Below are 17,682 nucleotides of genomic sequence, written 5' to 3' on the forward strand. Positions count from 1 at the left end.
CCTAGAGTGCCCGATGTCACAGTCCTTTTTCGATGTTGTTCTCTTTGAAGCCGCGACCCTTTCTACTAGTTCTTTCCATTCATTGTGAGTGCTCTCTTTCGTCGGGTCTTTGTCTGGGCTTTTTTGTCGCCGTAAGAACGGCAACGGCAGGGGAAGAGGAGCCCAGATAAACCTCCGACGGGAATCGAACCCGGTCCTTCTTCGTGCTGGGCGCTTATCGTAACCACTACACTATCTCCCCCGCTATCGCCAAACTAGGTGTCAAGGATTCAACAGTGAAAATTAGTATCGAAACTATAACTCTCGTTGATAAATTACCTTTCAGTGGTGAGATGCGTATAATTTCAGTACTCGAAAAAATCGTCTTTTACTACTCGACTCGAATCATCAAAATTATTACTCGATTCAGATTCGAGTACTCGAATCATTATGCCCAGCCCTAAATACCAACGGGTCCGCCCGAACAACACTCCTCACTCAGCTCGACCGCTAAATCTGATTACATCAGCAGAGAGAGGATCCAGATCGAGAGGACCGATTCAATCGTGAATTATAGAGATTTAGCGCGTTTAGGCGAAATAAGGTGACTCACCAAACCAGGGGTTTCAAACATGCGGGCCGCATCCGGCCCGCGAAGCAATTCTGAATGTAGATCGACAAATGGTTGTTGTATCCAGTACATGCACATTTGTGACAAATGTTGAGATGTTTCGAAGGAAACATGCACTTCCATTAAATAATCTCTCCAGAAAGCAACTGTTCAGTAGGTCTATGGTCATGGCCAAGGTCATAGACCACATTATAACCACCCGACTGCTGTGATGTGGTTATTCATTCTAGTTCCTATAGTTACCACTAGGAACAAGTCGAACACATTGACACCCAATTCGAAAAGAGAAAAAGTACACATTGAGTTTAGAGTTTTATGGAAAAGTGGAATACAATAAGTAAGAGAAGCGAAAACGCCTAGCGGAACCGTTATATGCAGTTTACTTGAAGAATATGTTAGTTACACAAAAATATCATTAAAATATCTGTGGTCGCACCGTCGTGTCACTTCCAACTCGGAATCCAGAGAAATCGAATCGCACACATGGCTAACGTCAGATTACGGCTAAAGTAAAGGCAGCATAAAAATATGCCGACTTATATCGTCGTTACCGCCACTGCTTTATATTCGACAACTATCTGCGGGATATTCTCAGCTATTGTTGCTTTCAAGAGAAATGATATATTTGTGGAATCAGTGAAATGTACAAAAGTAGTGAAGTTCAATAAAACGCGATCCTTATTTACCTTATGCCATAAAAATACAGCGCGACACAGACTGGAATGTGTCGCGACCAAGTATTTGCGAACCGACATTTTCTTGAACGAGTAACGGGAAGTCAAGCACCACCAAATGTTGGACTTAGAGCCATCATCAGTTTAATAATAATTCTATCCTTTCAAAACACCACAAGATTGCGACATAATGAAATGATAGAAAGGTTTCAATAATACTTGTTCTTGGAAGCAGACATCCATCTGGTTATCGCCCAGGGGTGGCCAACCTTTTCGACCAAAGAGACACATGAGTTTTAAGAACCACTGCACGGGCCACTTGAATGTTGATGACCTTTTTTAGTCGTCCGATAGGAGCGAACCGAAATAGGTGGATAATCCAAGAATTTTCATCGAAAAACTCAAATAACTCCGCTTTTACGATTGGAATTGAGTCAAATTTGTTTTGCATCGTTTTCGAAGACAGCGCAACAATTCCATGGGGTTGGCAGAAAAATTTCAAATTTTTTTGGGATTTTGTGGTAAATTCAAAAATTTCAAACTGTACGAAATCTGCGATTACCGCTTGGAATGAATTCAAATTAGGTGTGCGTCTTGTTTCAAGGCAACCTAACGATTTAATCACCTAGCCAGCAAGATTCAGGAAAAAAAGTTTTTTTGAACAGCCCTGACTCTCTCTCTCTCAATCTCGCCATGCACTGTCGCTGAACTGCTCATTTCTATAAATTGGGATAGTAGACTATATCCGTATGTGTACTCAATGAGTACAGGTTGGAAATGAGCCAAACTTTGTGTGCAACGGTTTTCGCCAACCTAATAATTTTATCTATTATCGAGTATAATTTGAAGAAAAAAATTGACGCAATATGTATTGTACATTGTGCAGCGAGGAAGATGGAGTTATATCGCATGAAAACAAAGTACGAATATGTGACAGAAAACTTGCATTAAACGATTATATTCAATGATTGTGTTGCTGTTGTTTATGGTATTCATGGTGTTTGCCGACTACTATGCTCATGCTCATTTACACCAGGCTAATTTTCGTCATTTTCATTCCGTATAGCTGTCGACTTGTAGCACGGCCCAGTTCTAGGCTTTTATAAGACACCGCTTACACGGATGAGATGGCGAGGAGTAGCCTAAATATACCTCCAAGACTTAGGTAGGAATTCCGTAGTAGAACTCGAATGATTGTGTATGTCCTCGAATTAGTCCTGTTGTGTTGTGACTCTGTCATGCGCACATCGTGCTGCTAAGAAATTAGTCAGATCAACATAAAATGTATACGCGCCAATGTAGTGACTGTACACAGTGTACACTTGTACAACACAGTATACAACGACCGAACAACTTATTTACGGTTTATCAGTATGGTGAATGGTGATGCTTGGAACACAGCATTATAAAACGTATTTCATTGCAGCGCTTTCCATGGATGCCAAGCGAATGTCTGGTTTATTACATATACGATCAGCCGTATCTTATCTTATTATTGTTAGTAATGATATAGCAGCAGCCATAGTAGACAATCTAGGGTGTCCGGTCAATACCGAGAAAACCATTACCGAGAATGGCATTACCGAGAATGGACACCACCGAGAATGGACATTACCGAGAATGGACACCACCGAGAATGGACATTACCGAGAATGCAATATATGCATTGCAGGCATGTTATGCATATGCACAGGTCGTGTGTGTGCATCACGGCGTCGCCACGTTCGGTATCGATGCTCAGGTATAAATTTCTCGACAACGTCAGTCCCAGTAAGCTATATATTCTTGACATTGGCCATTCTCGGTAATGTTCATTCTCGGTGGTGTCCATTCTCGGTAATGACCATTCTCGGTAATGTCCATTCTCGGTAATGTCCATTCTCGGTAATGGTTTTCTCGGTAATGTCCATTCTCGGTAATGGTTTTCTCGGTATTGGTATAGAACCACAATCTAGACCAGTGATTCTTAACCTTGTCTCCAGCGCTCCCAGGGGGCGATTTGGATTTTGAAGGGGCGGGAACACTCAGAGGGCGAAATGGTGGCGCTTGGCTCAGGGTGCGGTATGGGGAGCTTAAGTAAAACGGCCTCGCAGTAGATCAGGGGCGGGCAACTTACGGTCCGCAGGCCGGATCCGGCCCGCAGACAGATTCTACGATGAAAGAGAAATTCCAACCTGAAACATGGACAACTTTTTGCGTCACTGAATGAATGAATCCAAATCTGCCAACCTGAGACAGATTGCCTTGAAACTATACTTTTCTGTTCGGGTCTACATACATTTGCGAGCAAATATTTTCGATCATGAACAGTAACAAGACAAACCTACGTCCCAATAAACTGATGTTTACGTCAGTCTTTAGTCTTTAATAAGGGTTTCTACGTCTGATATGGAGCCAGAGTTAGAACAACTTGTTTGCAACTGTGATCGACCACAGATGTCTCATTGACTTCAACAGCTATTGGGTACATTATATTAACATATTAATTAAATATTGCTTTGGTCTATATGCTTTAAACATAAAGTTTACATAAAATACGATTTATTCCTTGTATCTAGGTCAGAAGTGCATGGGCAACCTTTTTGCTAACCACGACCGCAATTCAATTACTTATAGCCTGCGGTCGCATTGCAGGGCATAGCCGTAATTAACTAACTGGACGCAAAATACCAATGTTAAACTGTCCATTTCCATTTCCAGTGAACTTCGGACTATTCTATTTTTCATATCGGCCTTATACGCACCGAAATCGCAAGTGGTAATGGTATGAATAGCTAGTAAGACTGAATATGGTCGCGCGAAGCGCGAAAAGTTTTTAGCTCACGAATGCCTTCCTTCATGGTAGCGGTATCACATATTTCTATCAAATATTTATCCTTTCTCCGCCCATGTGATCAGATTCACCGGTAGAATTGATAGCGGGAAGCCTTTCGAAAATTTAGGGCAAGTTTCAATTGATATGCATCTTCGGGTGGGCCAATTGTTATTAGTCACTTTTTTGCATGCTGTTATTTCTTGACCCCTCATCAGGATTGTCGGTATAATGGAAATATGTTGGAATCGTCTGAATGTAACAGAAACAAATTTCTTTCGTGAGGAACACACGATTCCGATTCCGGCTCAGATCGCGTAGGACCCTACTATATTAAAATCGAGTCGCATTGAAACGCGCGGGACGCGAAGAAAATTTCAAGATTAGTTAAAATCTCTCAAAAATTTTGGAGTGAATTCGTAATTTCAATTTGCATGTCGACGGCCGCCAGCACATACTAATTGAATAACTTGTCGACGGCCGCACAAATTCCCTGCTACGGCCGCAGGTTACCCACCCCTGATCCAGGTGGATAAATACGCGATTAATGTATCGATTCAGGAATCCGACCCGTCAACTAGGCCTACTTCATTTTCCCATATCCGGCCCCGACTGGAGATGAAGTTGCCCGCCGCTGCAGTAGATGGTGTAGTAAGCACATATGAGTATATAGTAGAACAATATTAGTTCTATGTATCCCAGATAGTTCTCATTGCAAACTAACGTTCGACAAAATCTGCCAAATCACAACATTTTTCGTTGCGATCATCTCGAGCTATCCACCGACGATGTTTCCATGAATGCAGTGGTTTGTTTCAATTCATGTAAAATGAATTTGGGGTACTTATAGATTGCCACTTACCCGTTAAAACACCCCCGTCACGCTAGCTACTCCGAGTCGTTTCGACACCTTCCGATCTTTTCATTGTATCGCAGTTTTGTGTTGTACTGATCAAGACATATACTCGAGCACACCCCATAGACATGAAATGCAATTCTGCGTATGTGTGAACTTTCTCTTGGAGTCCATTTTGGGGATACATGGGAAATATCATTAACCAGGAACGTTATTAAATCACAATCCTAATCAACCAAGATCTGCTAAAACCGCTATGCCCCCGCAGGCCATACGGCACATATTACCGGACGAATATCCGCTGCGGGCCAGAGAAATTATTCGCCACTGCCATCCATATTGATATATTTACTGCTGTCAATAAAATTAATTCAATCGATCCAGTGCTGAACTTTAATCATTATGACCTATTGCATACAATGTACAATGGGACGTGGTTGTATTGGCTGTGGTGGTGCCGTCATCAATCGACAAAGCATCAAATCCTTTCTTGTGAATAACAACAACGATTTTCTATTTCTTGTACAATGTAAACTTCATTTTATACGCTATCAAGTCCAATAGAAAGTTAGTCGTACCACGTTCTTATAATGAGCCGTACTCGGTCGGAGGTCATTTATCAGTTGAAATCATTCGAAATTTACTTGTAATTTGCTTTTATCGCTGTTTCGTACAGCAGTTTTATTATTGCCTCAAATCAATGTACAACTCAGCTTATGGATGCGAGTTTGGATTGCGACTGCATTGTTCGTCTGTAATTAATAGAAAGTAACGACGAGTAGGCTATGATAATCTTGTATTTTTTTAACCCTCACATATTTCCATCGTAGCTTCCCGCAATTGTATGGTTTCTCTCGTTAAATACTTCTGAATTCTCCGTTTCTTTCCAGCTTTCTTGAAAAATTACCAGCTTATAACACTATACGCGATACAGTGAAAAGTTTCAAGTGGAGATGACTTGGAATAGTCTTTTAATCGATCACCTCTAAATGTGTCACCTATACGCGTGGCGGCACTAAATGTTATCATCTCAGTGAAAGATCATAAAGATGCATGCATGTGTCTTATAGTCCAGTGATAATAAGTAGCCTAAATTTTTTATTGCTGAGAGTTTACAAATTCGATTCTCCGCCTATGGCGCCTGTCATTGTGGTCAGGTAATTTCCGCCATGCCAGACAAAAGAAGGACGAAGATTGTGATGTCATCACCTAGTCCGAAAATGATCGATTCAGCAATTGCGCATTATCGAATTGAAATATAGTGATAAACCATTATTTTCGTGTAATCGCCACCACGTTAATAGTTAACAAGTTGACAAGTTAATTAGTCTGATTTTATACAAACATCAGATGAGAATACTCTGAATATATCGGCATTTCCACTATTACGCCTTCAAGAAGTGAAATGTCCAATTCCATAAGGTAGTGCAAATCTGTTCAGGTTGGCATTTCGCTAGAAGGCCTGCTAAACAAAATGTCTATCATTCTAAGAAAGTGAAATTCCAAGCAAATCGATGCGTCAGCGAACCTTTTACGGCACGAAGTCCCGTGTCATGACTGGTACTCCTGCCATGAGTGTGTGCGTGTATTGCGTGCCGGAAACGCGTCATGCGCCTGCTTTTTCATGCACTGCACTGCTCTACTTATGGCATAGCAATATAGCGACGCCTTCCAGTACTCTTATATTTCGATGAGGTGATGAATTTCAAAGACAGTGCTTGTCGTCGCCCGGAAATAATAGTAGTTAAACTGGTAGGTGTTCCACTGTTTGTGTTAGGAGATCAGGGTATTATGAACTCAGAATGGCATATTATTCTTTGCAGTCAGAGTCGCTACTGAGCTCCTTATTACGCAGATTGTAAGTATCCTTTTCATACTTCGTCGTCAGGAAAGAAGCATCATCGTTGTCAAGATTTCATGTTAATAAACCATGATATTGTACAGTTGTGTTCGATACGCGTCCGCCGTCCGTAATGCGCAAAAGCGTCGCCGTTTGTATGCGAGTGTGACTGAAGAATGAGTGGTGTGAATGCTGTGCTGAATGGTTGCTTAGGCCTAGTTATCAATATCGTTCGCGTATTGAACTGCATTGTTTATTCAGAATGGTCGCCTGTACCTGGGCGCTGTCGGAGCCTACGATTGGTCTGGTACTGTCACAAAGTATGACACAATGGATGATACCACCGCGGACATCCCGACCTATGCGGAGGTGCAAAAGGTATTGCCAAACAGGACAAAGGAATCTTACATGGGTATATTTATAAGCCAGACGACAAATATGGCGTGATTTACTGACTTGTTCTGATACTTCAGGATATTCCGTCACCACTGGCACATTCAATGACGAGACCACTGAGTACGTCGCCACCGGAGCTCCTCGCTATAAGCTTATGGGCGCGGTAAGTTAGATTGCTGCCTCCATTTTTTACATGATTTTCATGCGACTTTGATGTGCTAATTTTGCGCTAGTTTCTACGATATATCCCTTCGCCTATCCGTATAGTAGATTGAAGACTGTAGAACTAAATGTGTACCGATGCGCTGATCATTCAATCCATTGATTTCAGCTACCAAAAGCGATAGGATTAGTTTTATTATAAGATCGATACACGTTCCCCTGCGAGGCCAATTTTCCCATGAGACCCGGTGTATAAGTTCAAACAACTCTCACGAGAAAAACAGCAAGTGGCTTGGATGCTTTATACATACTGAGTCTAGAATTCCTGCATTTATTTCCCGACTCAGTATATTTCTGATATCAGCGTATCGTAATCCAGTCTTGGTATCGATGACACGTCGAAGCGCTTAAAAACAGTCATAGGTTCCAGATTATGCGGAAATTGCCGTTCTATGATTCTCAGAAGTTTCCAATGGAACCGCGCCATGACTCACGTTATGAATAAGGAATCAGTATTTTGAACTCGTTCTACACATGGCTTCAATGGCCATTTAGCTGCGGAAGTGTGGTCTTCAATCGTGCTTCCCGAATTAGAAGCATGCCAATGCACTAGCCTGTTCCGTCCATGTTAGAATTTTGTTACACCCAACGCTTTCCCAACCAAACTTATCTGATTAATCTTCGCCTAGGTGGTGATCTACAAACCTTTGAATAATGACAACAAATTCAACGACCACGTTCGATTGATGGGCCATCCGTCAAAGAGGAGATTGGGATCTTACTTCGGAGGCAGCGTACTCGCTCTCGACGTCAACAACGACAATCGGGATGATCTTTTAGTGGGCGCACCGCTGTATGTGAACGAAAGCTACGACGAAGGCCGTGTATTTGTGTACGTCAGTCAAACAAGTAACACTCTTGGGGAATGGGTAGGATGATTACTTTGTGTAAAAGGCGTGTCTACACAATTTTCTATCAACTCTCGTTCAGGCAAAAAATACTTACAAACCCATCGAGCTTGTCGGTGATAATTTACCGGGAGGACGTTTCGGAACAGCCATAGCTAACGCGGGAGATTTGAACAAAGACGGCTACAACGATGTCATAATCGGCGCGCCGTTAGTGGAAGGTGATCGCGGTGCTGTCTTTATATACCATGGCAGCGCCGACGGTGTTGACCCGATGTTTAAGCAGGTAAATTACTCTGCGATGACACGGCGTAACATAGACTTATTTCTGATTTTCAATCTCAGAAAATACTTGCGTCACAACTGACTGGAGTTACGTTGAAATATTTTGGACAATCGCTTCAAGGCGCGGTTGACTTGGACTCGAATGGTTATCCAGACATAGCCGTTGGGGCGCCGAAAAGCGACACTGTAGTCATATTCAGGTACGTGGGCGATGTATGTACGTACTCAGATTGCATTGTGCATCAGCGTCAAGGTCAAGCCAATGAGCAATTCATATTTAGATAAACACTATTGTTATCGTTACAAAATAGTATTTCATACATAATCGCGGTAATGCCTCACATCATCGTCGATTGAGGCGGAATGACATTTGTCGGTTTTTGAACTCCTTTAGTTTTCGATGACCGTCTATGAACCGTACATTCAAATTGTATCGGAAACCACACTCTTTCATCATTACTCATTTTAATAGTCTGGCTATTTATCGTGAATTTGTCGAAACGACCCAATAGCTTGGTAATGTGCTGTATCGAAAAATTGCATGATTGCATGATCTCATTTTCTCAGCGAAAGGTTCCACGGAAAACAGGTTAATGACATATCGAACTTTTATCAGACAGTTCACTAAATAACTCAATGATCTCAATGGTCACAAATGCGCATGATATACATACAGTGCATAAGTACTGTTCATTAGACCAAACCTAAGGGGGCAATCTGAAATTTCATTGGCACCAAATACCAGAATATTTTGATTACAAGTCGCATGTACCGTACCGTATCATTATTTCCGTGCTCGTTCTTGGAGATTTATTGGCTTAAGCATTAGCAACCAGCAACCAAACATGAATAATTGAACATACGAAGATTCGATACGGGCGAACCAGTCGCTTGCAATTGTCAAATCAAATCTTCAGACTATTTTTTACGTCATTTGGTTTGTTATACTCAGTTTTTACTATATTCCAGATCAAGACCGGTGGTTAACATCGCTGCTACAATCGGGTTTGCGGGGACATCCGCCATTGATATCTTCGAATGCATACTCGACAAGAAATACGTCAACTGCACCACAATCGAAGTATGCTTCACGCCGACCGGAGATTCCATAGAGGACCAGATTGGTGAGTAGAAATCTCATTGCTTATGACAATTTGTAAGGCCATGTGTACGTGCTACGCTGTCACCAGAAAACTGAACTCAACAGCTCTTATGTAGTAAGTTCTGTTGAGTTGGACTTGAGGAAACGAAACTGCCACATGTCAAAATGGCTTGATATTAGTCATCACGATATCCTGATAGTTTTAGAGATCCAACTGATGCTATATAGGATTGCCATGAACAACTGAACAGTAATGCACATTGAAATCGCGATTTTTCACCCGAAACTGACGTCACCAATTTGTTTCTGCGAACGTGCGGAGACTTGGACATAGGCGGCATGGCAAATCATGCATTGGCATGGTGACCTAAAATTGATTATTTCAAAATTAGAATTCCACGTATGATTCGTGTATGCACGATTACGTGTAGACGGCATCATTCCAAAGAGCGAAAGTATCCGTCTCTTTTCGCTGTTAGATCAATCATTACTTTATACTTTGTACTGCACTCTTGTACAGAATAGGTTCGCAGTGCATGTTATGCTCTGTATAGTTGTACTTACGTCGTGTGCCCATGTCAAGCAGTGAATCACGCTGTCAGCTGCGTGAATAGTATACTGCATGACTGACGCTGACCCCCTCTAGCCACACTCTCAATGAGGTCATAAGCCCAACTTGTGGCCAGTGGTGTATTATCGAAAACCACGGAATCAATCAACTAGGCATAACCACGAGACGATTCACCTCCACCTAAACGCGGCTGCGTTTCCAACAGGCATGAAATTCAACGTTAGCATGGACGCCAGGAAAGCCGATGCCGAGAAGCGTCTGGAGTTTCGCGACAACAACGAGAAAACAGGCTCTGCTAAATTTACGTGGTCCAGCGTGGTCGCACTAAAGAAGAGCAAACAGAGTTGCTTCACGCAACAAGTGCATATGAAGGCAAGAACGCGATATTTTCATATTGATAACCATACCATTATGTCGATAAGTTATAAAAATAATGACACGAAACTACTACTCGTCAACGCCCTCTATCGGATAATATACCTTTGACACTTCTCATCCTTCTCGTATGGTGATGGCGCTATATATGATCAAATATGTTTTTGCAGACAAATGTGAAAGACTACGACGCATCTGTGATAGCTGAGGTTGAATACGACTTGACCGAGGCGCACACTGCTGTCGCTATGTCTTCAGTTCGAGATCCGTGAGTATAGCTTTTCTTTTCATCCAACTAGACACAAGGCGCTCTAGCCTTGATGTTTCACGTTAGGTGTGTGGGTGCTTGAACACAGTAGTGCATATCACCTTATATTTTTAATATCATAGTCAGTGCAGTTGATATCGACGATGATATGACATGTACGTTTGCGACCATGCATGACCACACAGACAGGGCCTGTCTCACATTGTCATTGAGGTGTTGAAAATATTGCTTTCAGAACAAAATCCAACAAGCAATCTGCATCGTTGAACTTCACCAAAAACTGCGTGGGAACGTGCGATCCCGACTTGAACGTGGTAATGACTTTAAACGTTCCGAAATACCCCAAAGACGCGTAAGTACCTCTCACCGTCGCATACTACATCTGTTGTTATGACGTCGTTTTTCTTGCGCAGGCCGCCGGAGAAAGACCTGTCTAAAAACAAAAAGGTATTCGTGATCCATTCCGAAATGGCAGGCACTCCGCTTCCGGTACATGTGAACCTTTCCAACTTCGGAGAAAATGCTTTCGACGCGAAAGTCAGAATAAAGTACACTGACGTCATCACCCTGAGAAACGTAAGCGGTTTATGAAGCTTTTGGTCGGTTTGTATTCTGTGCTTCTTCTTGCTTATCGAAACTGCACGTAACTGGGAGATCATCAGTAACGAAGTATCAAACGAAACTTGAACTACGTATTACTAAGTACAGATTGCACCAATTTCTTGTACTCACTTTAGTTTCTGTAAATATATATACCTTACACAGCACTACTATCATCCTGCTATCCCTTTTGATCACTTCGTACTGAAAATTCGCTATTAACCTGAGGTGGCCAAACTAGTCCTCGTTGATACTCTCAAGTAGAAGTACGGCCGTCAATTAATACTAAATTACAAGTATAAGTGATATAAGATAAGATTATGGTCAGATTATATTTCTTTCTTTCTGGACAAGACACACACAATGTACAACGCGATAAGACACAATTCGAGGTCATGAACAGATAGGAGGATGCCGAACGACCAGTTGCGGTCTCATATTGCATGGCAACCACTTTGACCTAGTGCCCGATGTCGCAGTTTCTTTTTCCATGTTTTGCCCAGATTCCGCGGCTCTTTGTCGCTCTTTCCATACCTTGTTATTTCCAAGACATATCAAATCCGCTTAATATGGAAGTAGTTAGTAGACCATGGAGATTTGAAAGTTACTCAAGTAAATATATAGTTTCAAAAAGTAAATTTCGGTGATGGATCACATTAATCGGAGATAGCTGCTTTCAAAATATCAATGTGTATCTTTGTGACTAACACAAAACGACTGCTATTAAAAATAGGTGCAATCGTCAAACCTGTACACTGTATAGTTGCCGTGATACACGGACTACACACACGGTATTTATGAGAACTTACCTCGTGAACGTGATGCAAACTCATGATGCTAAAGCTACTGTCTACATTCTAAATCCATATAGGGTCTAAAAAGTAAACTGTTTTGCCTAAAAACTGATAGGCAGCAGTGAAAATAAGGCAAAAACCTCACTTGAGTAAGTATAGTAATTATTTGTGTGCTCCGAAAAAGTAGAATTACTTCGTAACACACCACCTCTCCTACTAAGACACTTCTGATATCTAGTTGTCCTCAGTCAAATACAAACATCTAATACGCCACTGTTTTCCTTTGAAAGGTTGTGATACGGGCCGCTAACCCGCCGTCTAATTCCTGCGTCGTCGAGGACTCCAGCCCCGCGGACGAAAACGGGCTCCGTACTCAGATTTTGCGTTACAATTCCAGAACCAACATCATGCCTTCGAACACTTACGTAAGATGATTAGGACGGTTTTAAGATTCGCAAGAATCTGCGATTTCAACTCAATTCATTCTTATTCAAACAGTGCTATTTCGAGTTCAGTCTGATTATGGATCCGCTTAGAAATAACGGGTCTCTCGATAACTTTGTCGTAGAAGTGGAAGCGTTCATCAGGTAGCTATCATCACGTTGTGGTTAGCCGTTGGATAGATTTGAAATAATTGTATTTTCTCTGTGTCAGTGGCTCTACTAAGGAGAAAGACACCTCGAATAACCGTGCAACCCGAACAACCGAATTGGACTACATCTCTGATATGACTCTGAAGCAGTAAGTACACGGCTGCGTGGTCCTTGATCTTGGTTCAATGCGTATATAGGCCACTGACGCTCAGTGTTAGCAAAATGGGTGCGTTTTACAACCCCAACAGATGAGACACATAAATCGCCAGGCCTGGTGTATTACGTCGTATGTATAACTGTATTTGACTCATTCCCAGCACCAACTTGCTTGGGCATGGATGGTGATGATGTAGCTGTCCTAATTTGCGCTGGATGACACAGTGTAAATCTGAAATACGATTTTTATCCACAATTTCTTTATTAGTAGAGTGGCCCATGCTACCAAGAACTCTTCCATACGGACATTTATTACAGACCAGGAAATATCCGAAAGTGTGCAATCGCGGGTATCTAAAGTGATCGCTTGAATTTATAAGAGCTATAGTCGATTCCAGATCGATTCGGTCATCTCATCAAACATTCCAGTGCTCTGTAGATTGCGACAATACATCCCACCCGAATGGTCTGATTAATTGCTCGCCCGTCCGCTGACGTAGGCTATATCACTGCGCCGCCTGTGTGACATCACCCTCACGCATTGATGTATCAGCATGGAACCGAAGGGAATCATGATCTGCGCAGAGAACTGTTGCCGAAATTTGTCACGTCCCGTTATAAATACGAATGCTTGATTCGGCTTGTGATGTGTAGGTCTGTGTTATATGTGCGAGTGCGCGTTGTTCTGAGCAGGCACGACGTGACTGATAAATGCAGTTTTCCATTGTGTTCAATAGTAGATCATGCTGATTCTCTTCAGGGGCGCCACGCCAGACATATCTTTCAACGACACGACTGAGGACACGAGAAACATCACGTCGATTACCGAAATTGGCAACGGTACCGAAAACGCGATATCTACATTCACGGTGAGCGACGAAAACGTTTTTGCGTCCAGCCTGTTCCGCAATCGAAATTATCCCACCCCTATAAACACTGTCATGTCTGGAATGAAATGATGACGTCACAATCGTGTAAAAACACATCCGACGCTTGGCGAGTTATATTTATAACGCGGAAATATGTGCAGTGTGCACTGGTGCAGCTCGTTGTCACAATATACCTCATCCAAATCTGCAAATCTTTTCAACATTCTAGGGTCTTTACTAGCACTTAAATCTATTAAAATTCTGAGACTAATCCAGGATGGACATAGTTTTGTGGTTCTTGACTTTGAATATATACTTCATAACGATCAATACGCAACAGAAGTATCATATTCACGAACAGACTACTTCATTATTCTACTTTATAGTTTTCAGTTTATTAAACAAAAATACCGTTAGGTCTCAATTACATGACTACTTTTACCACCTCTGTTAATACTCGCATCACTCTGCCCATAGTCCTAATCCTGACGCTACCATGACAGGTCACCGGAAATGGCTACAGCAACATTCCCAACGTCGGAGTCACGCTCGACTTCCCGATGATGACACCCGATAATGAAATGCTTCTTTATCTCTACGACGTGCAGTGCAAAATTCCAAATTCAAACCGCCGGGTTAGTTCATGATGTCTTTGAGTGTAGTAGTGGCTGTTTTTTCAATTGTATTTATCTCTGTGCGTAGATTGCGTGCAGTTGCGATATGGATCAGGTGAACCGTTATAATCTGTCACTGGGCGCACCGCAACAAAGCACGGAAAACGTCACTACTACGATCACTCCAGTATCTATCACGAAAAGAAACACGCCGATGGACACTTACCAATACGTAAGTACACTCTTAACGGAAAAAAGACTGTTGCCTGCCGCCCGAAAGGGTTGTGTTCGTCAACAGAACCAGGTCCACCGTATTCTTTTTTTTTTATTTGAATAGAAACAACAATCTTCATATGAATTGGTTTGTTTGCCCATAATCACCAATTATATTCTGCAGAATGGACGTAAAACCAAATTTTTTTTTCATTAAGTGTCGCTGGCGTAATTTGCATCGTACCCTATGCGTGGAAATCAGTTTTTGTTGCAAATATCCGTGTTAGGTGTATTCTGTTAGGTGTCCACGTTCAAATATATTCCTATACCTCTCACGACTCAAGCCGAACTAGTACAATCCAATAAGTATAGCATAGTAGGCACCCTTTATCGTGACAATGTATTGCGAAGATTGTGACGCGTTTCCCTCATGGTTACGTCATATTTGAATATCAGTTAGCTGCTGAAAACGTATATCTCATTGCGGTCGGATGTATCGAAGCATTTCATATTTACTGTTAATCACAGTCGCAGTCAGGCATGCGGTGCGGTTCATTATGTTCTTTTTGTTCTACAGAGCTGCCTCAATAAGAACACGACGGGATGTCGGACCGTAAATTGCAGAATAAAGAATTTAGGACAACGAGACGAAGTGATATTCGAAGCGCATTATCGCGTGTGGACGGATAGTTTGATGTTGAATTCCTCAAACGTAAGAAGAAGCGTAATTAATAATTACATTTGCGTATGTCAATTGTGAATGTATACTTATCTATAGAGCGATATGCGCCAGGATGCTATAGTGATAATACAGGATTTGGTGAATTATTGTACTAGATGAAATACACCACAGCGAATCATCAACATACTATATAATTATGTCAAGCTGCATGATGGCACAGCAAGCAGTATCAGGCTAAAATAGACTCAATATACTCACTGAAAGGAAAACTTCCTACATCGCTCATGTCGTGATGTTACTGTTGCATCTCTTGCGTGCACGAAACGTCGGCAAGTTGTTTTATATTTATAGATGCATATAGGCCAGGGATATCTAGATATCCCTAGATATATCCCTAGATATACCTAGATATCTAGATACCTAGATACCTAGATATACCTAGATATCCCTAGATATCTAGATAGAAGTTTCTAGATATCCCTGATATAGGCATAATCATTTATGTATAACTGGTAGAAACGAGATCAACCATAATGCTACAGAATGCAGTACCATGCACGGAGTAGGCTATCACCCGTAACTATAGCGAGTACAAGTAGATACACTATCAAATATATGCATATTTAAACGTAAAGCAAGTCGTGTATATTGTGCAAGGAGCAATTGGACATGCACTGTTATTTCTTAATTTACGGATGTTTCAAGGGGATTCTCAGCCCATACGTGCAATATATACTTGCGCGGTCAAGTTTTAATTAATTGCGCGGTAACATCAGCCTCCTCACTTATTGACCCACTCCGCCTTATTTTCCCTTTCAGTTCCACGTATTAAATTCCGATCTATGAAAGATGAGTCATGTCATAGGATATCTATGTATATTCCCTGTTCCTTTGCAGAACAACGAAAAGATAGAATTGCGTTCCACCTTCAAAATTACCACGAGTCAATCTCCAAACATCCTCGACGAAAACGGGGTTCGACCGATCGTTAAAACAGAAGAGGTAAATATAGTTTTTGACGTTATACTGGGAAAATTCCTTCAAGCGGTTCTTTTACAGTCCATCATCAACGTGCGGCTATTTTCGGCGAATAGCGGCCCCGCTCCGGTGGCGGACAATTTATGGATTTACATAGTGGCCGCGATAGGCGGGCTACTTCTTCTAATTGCTTTAGTTTTAATTCTATGGAAGGTACGTGACACTACGGTACTATTTGCATGCAAATTTTCTTTTAGATACGTGATCGTGTAGTGTTCGATTTTGGTTCACCTAGTTTATGCTGATGCCTACATTATAGTCTTATTGAGGGGACACATACTAGTAAAATACTTGCAATACTTGCAAAACAATTTCAACGATAACGAAACGAACAAAAATTACGTAACGCGCGTTGCATTATATTCAGAATGGAAAGTCACGATGGTCATTCCTTCTGGATATGCTCAAGATGATTAGTCAATGGTCATATCCTTCATCCCATTTATTGATCAAAGTCAGGACAATTACGTCAGGATGATGTTATCTTGTTGAGAATCAATGCTTCTCCTCTGTAGGCACACTCAATGGGTTGGAACATAACCAGGCATAGCATAATCTCAGCACCGAATGTCTTCATTTGTCGCAGATACTAGTATCTGCAGGTAGGGCGCCCCGTTTGAAATAAAGTACATTTAAGTATCAATTTATTCATAAATTAATAGCTATTATTATTATCGCCTTTGAACATATGCCGAATATCACGATAAAATCATGCGGAATTTGATTCCAATAATATCGTATGGATATCTATAGCTAGGTCACTAGAGCTGATTTGATCGCATCGAGTGACTAACTCACCAATCATATGTTTTCAGCTCGGATTTTTCAAGAGCAAATACGCCGATATGAAGAAAGGTGCCGAGGAGGACTTACAAGAAGAGACAGAATTTCCCGATCAAAACGGAAAATAATTAGACTGTTCCGAGCAGCCAACGGCTCGGCGATACTTTGTACACTGTTCGATTGCTGTCAGCTTGCGGGCACCACCCGCAATCAGTTCTACGTGCCTTTTCCCGAAGCATGCTTTTCGTGTATATCAGCACCAGACTTAAATTTACGTACTTTTACTTTTTCAGTGTAGGTTACGCTACGTGTATCCGCAGCTAATGTAACAAGCAGCTCTTTTCTTCATTTATTTGCGATAAATTTATCTTCTTGTTTCTAATTTAATTTTATGACCGTTCGCTCTATGCGCAGCTTGTGAAATGTCGTCTGTGTATCGCAGCTGTCTATTTGTGTGATATGATAAACCAGATACCTTTTA

General features: G+C 41.6%; 1 protein-coding gene across 1 annotated transcript in view; it reads left to right on the forward strand.

The window, feature by feature from the left end:
* The window catches only part of LOC145458237 (integrin alpha-11-like), a 329,408-nt gene extending 311,726 nt beyond the window's left edge, over positions 1-17,682 (forward strand). Inside the window, exons 19-38 of the mRNA XM_080336556.1 lie at positions 7,054-7,204; positions 7,266-7,351; positions 8,040-8,279; positions 8,341-8,544; positions 8,604-8,743; positions 9,513-9,667; positions 10,422-10,588; positions 10,762-10,859; positions 11,095-11,211; positions 11,273-11,435; positions 12,544-12,678; positions 12,752-12,840; positions 12,908-12,994; positions 13,763-13,871; positions 14,375-14,506; positions 14,574-14,717; positions 15,276-15,410; positions 16,278-16,382; positions 16,440-16,571; positions 17,234-17,682. Coding sequence (XP_080192682.1) covers positions 7,054-7,204; positions 7,266-7,351; positions 8,040-8,279; positions 8,341-8,544; positions 8,604-8,743; positions 9,513-9,667; positions 10,422-10,588; positions 10,762-10,859; positions 11,095-11,211; positions 11,273-11,435; positions 12,544-12,678; positions 12,752-12,840; positions 12,908-12,994; positions 13,763-13,871; positions 14,375-14,506; positions 14,574-14,717; positions 15,276-15,410; positions 16,278-16,382; positions 16,440-16,571; positions 17,234-17,329 — 2,685 coding nt within the window. The 3' untranslated portion in view covers positions 17,330-17,682. The remainder of the gene's footprint in view (positions 1-7,053; positions 7,205-7,265; positions 7,352-8,039; positions 8,280-8,340; positions 8,545-8,603; positions 8,744-9,512; positions 9,668-10,421; positions 10,589-10,761; positions 10,860-11,094; positions 11,212-11,272; positions 11,436-12,543; positions 12,679-12,751; positions 12,841-12,907; positions 12,995-13,762; positions 13,872-14,374; positions 14,507-14,573; positions 14,718-15,275; positions 15,411-16,277; positions 16,383-16,439; positions 16,572-17,233) is intronic.

This window comes from Botryllus schlosseri, chromosome 16, assembly GCF_051294905.1.
Source record: "Botryllus schlosseri isolate E-star chromosome 16, Bs_hap1, whole genome shotgun sequence".
In the NCBI taxonomy this organism is placed as follows: domain Eukaryota; kingdom Metazoa; phylum Chordata; class Ascidiacea; order Stolidobranchia; family Styelidae; genus Botryllus; species Botryllus schlosseri.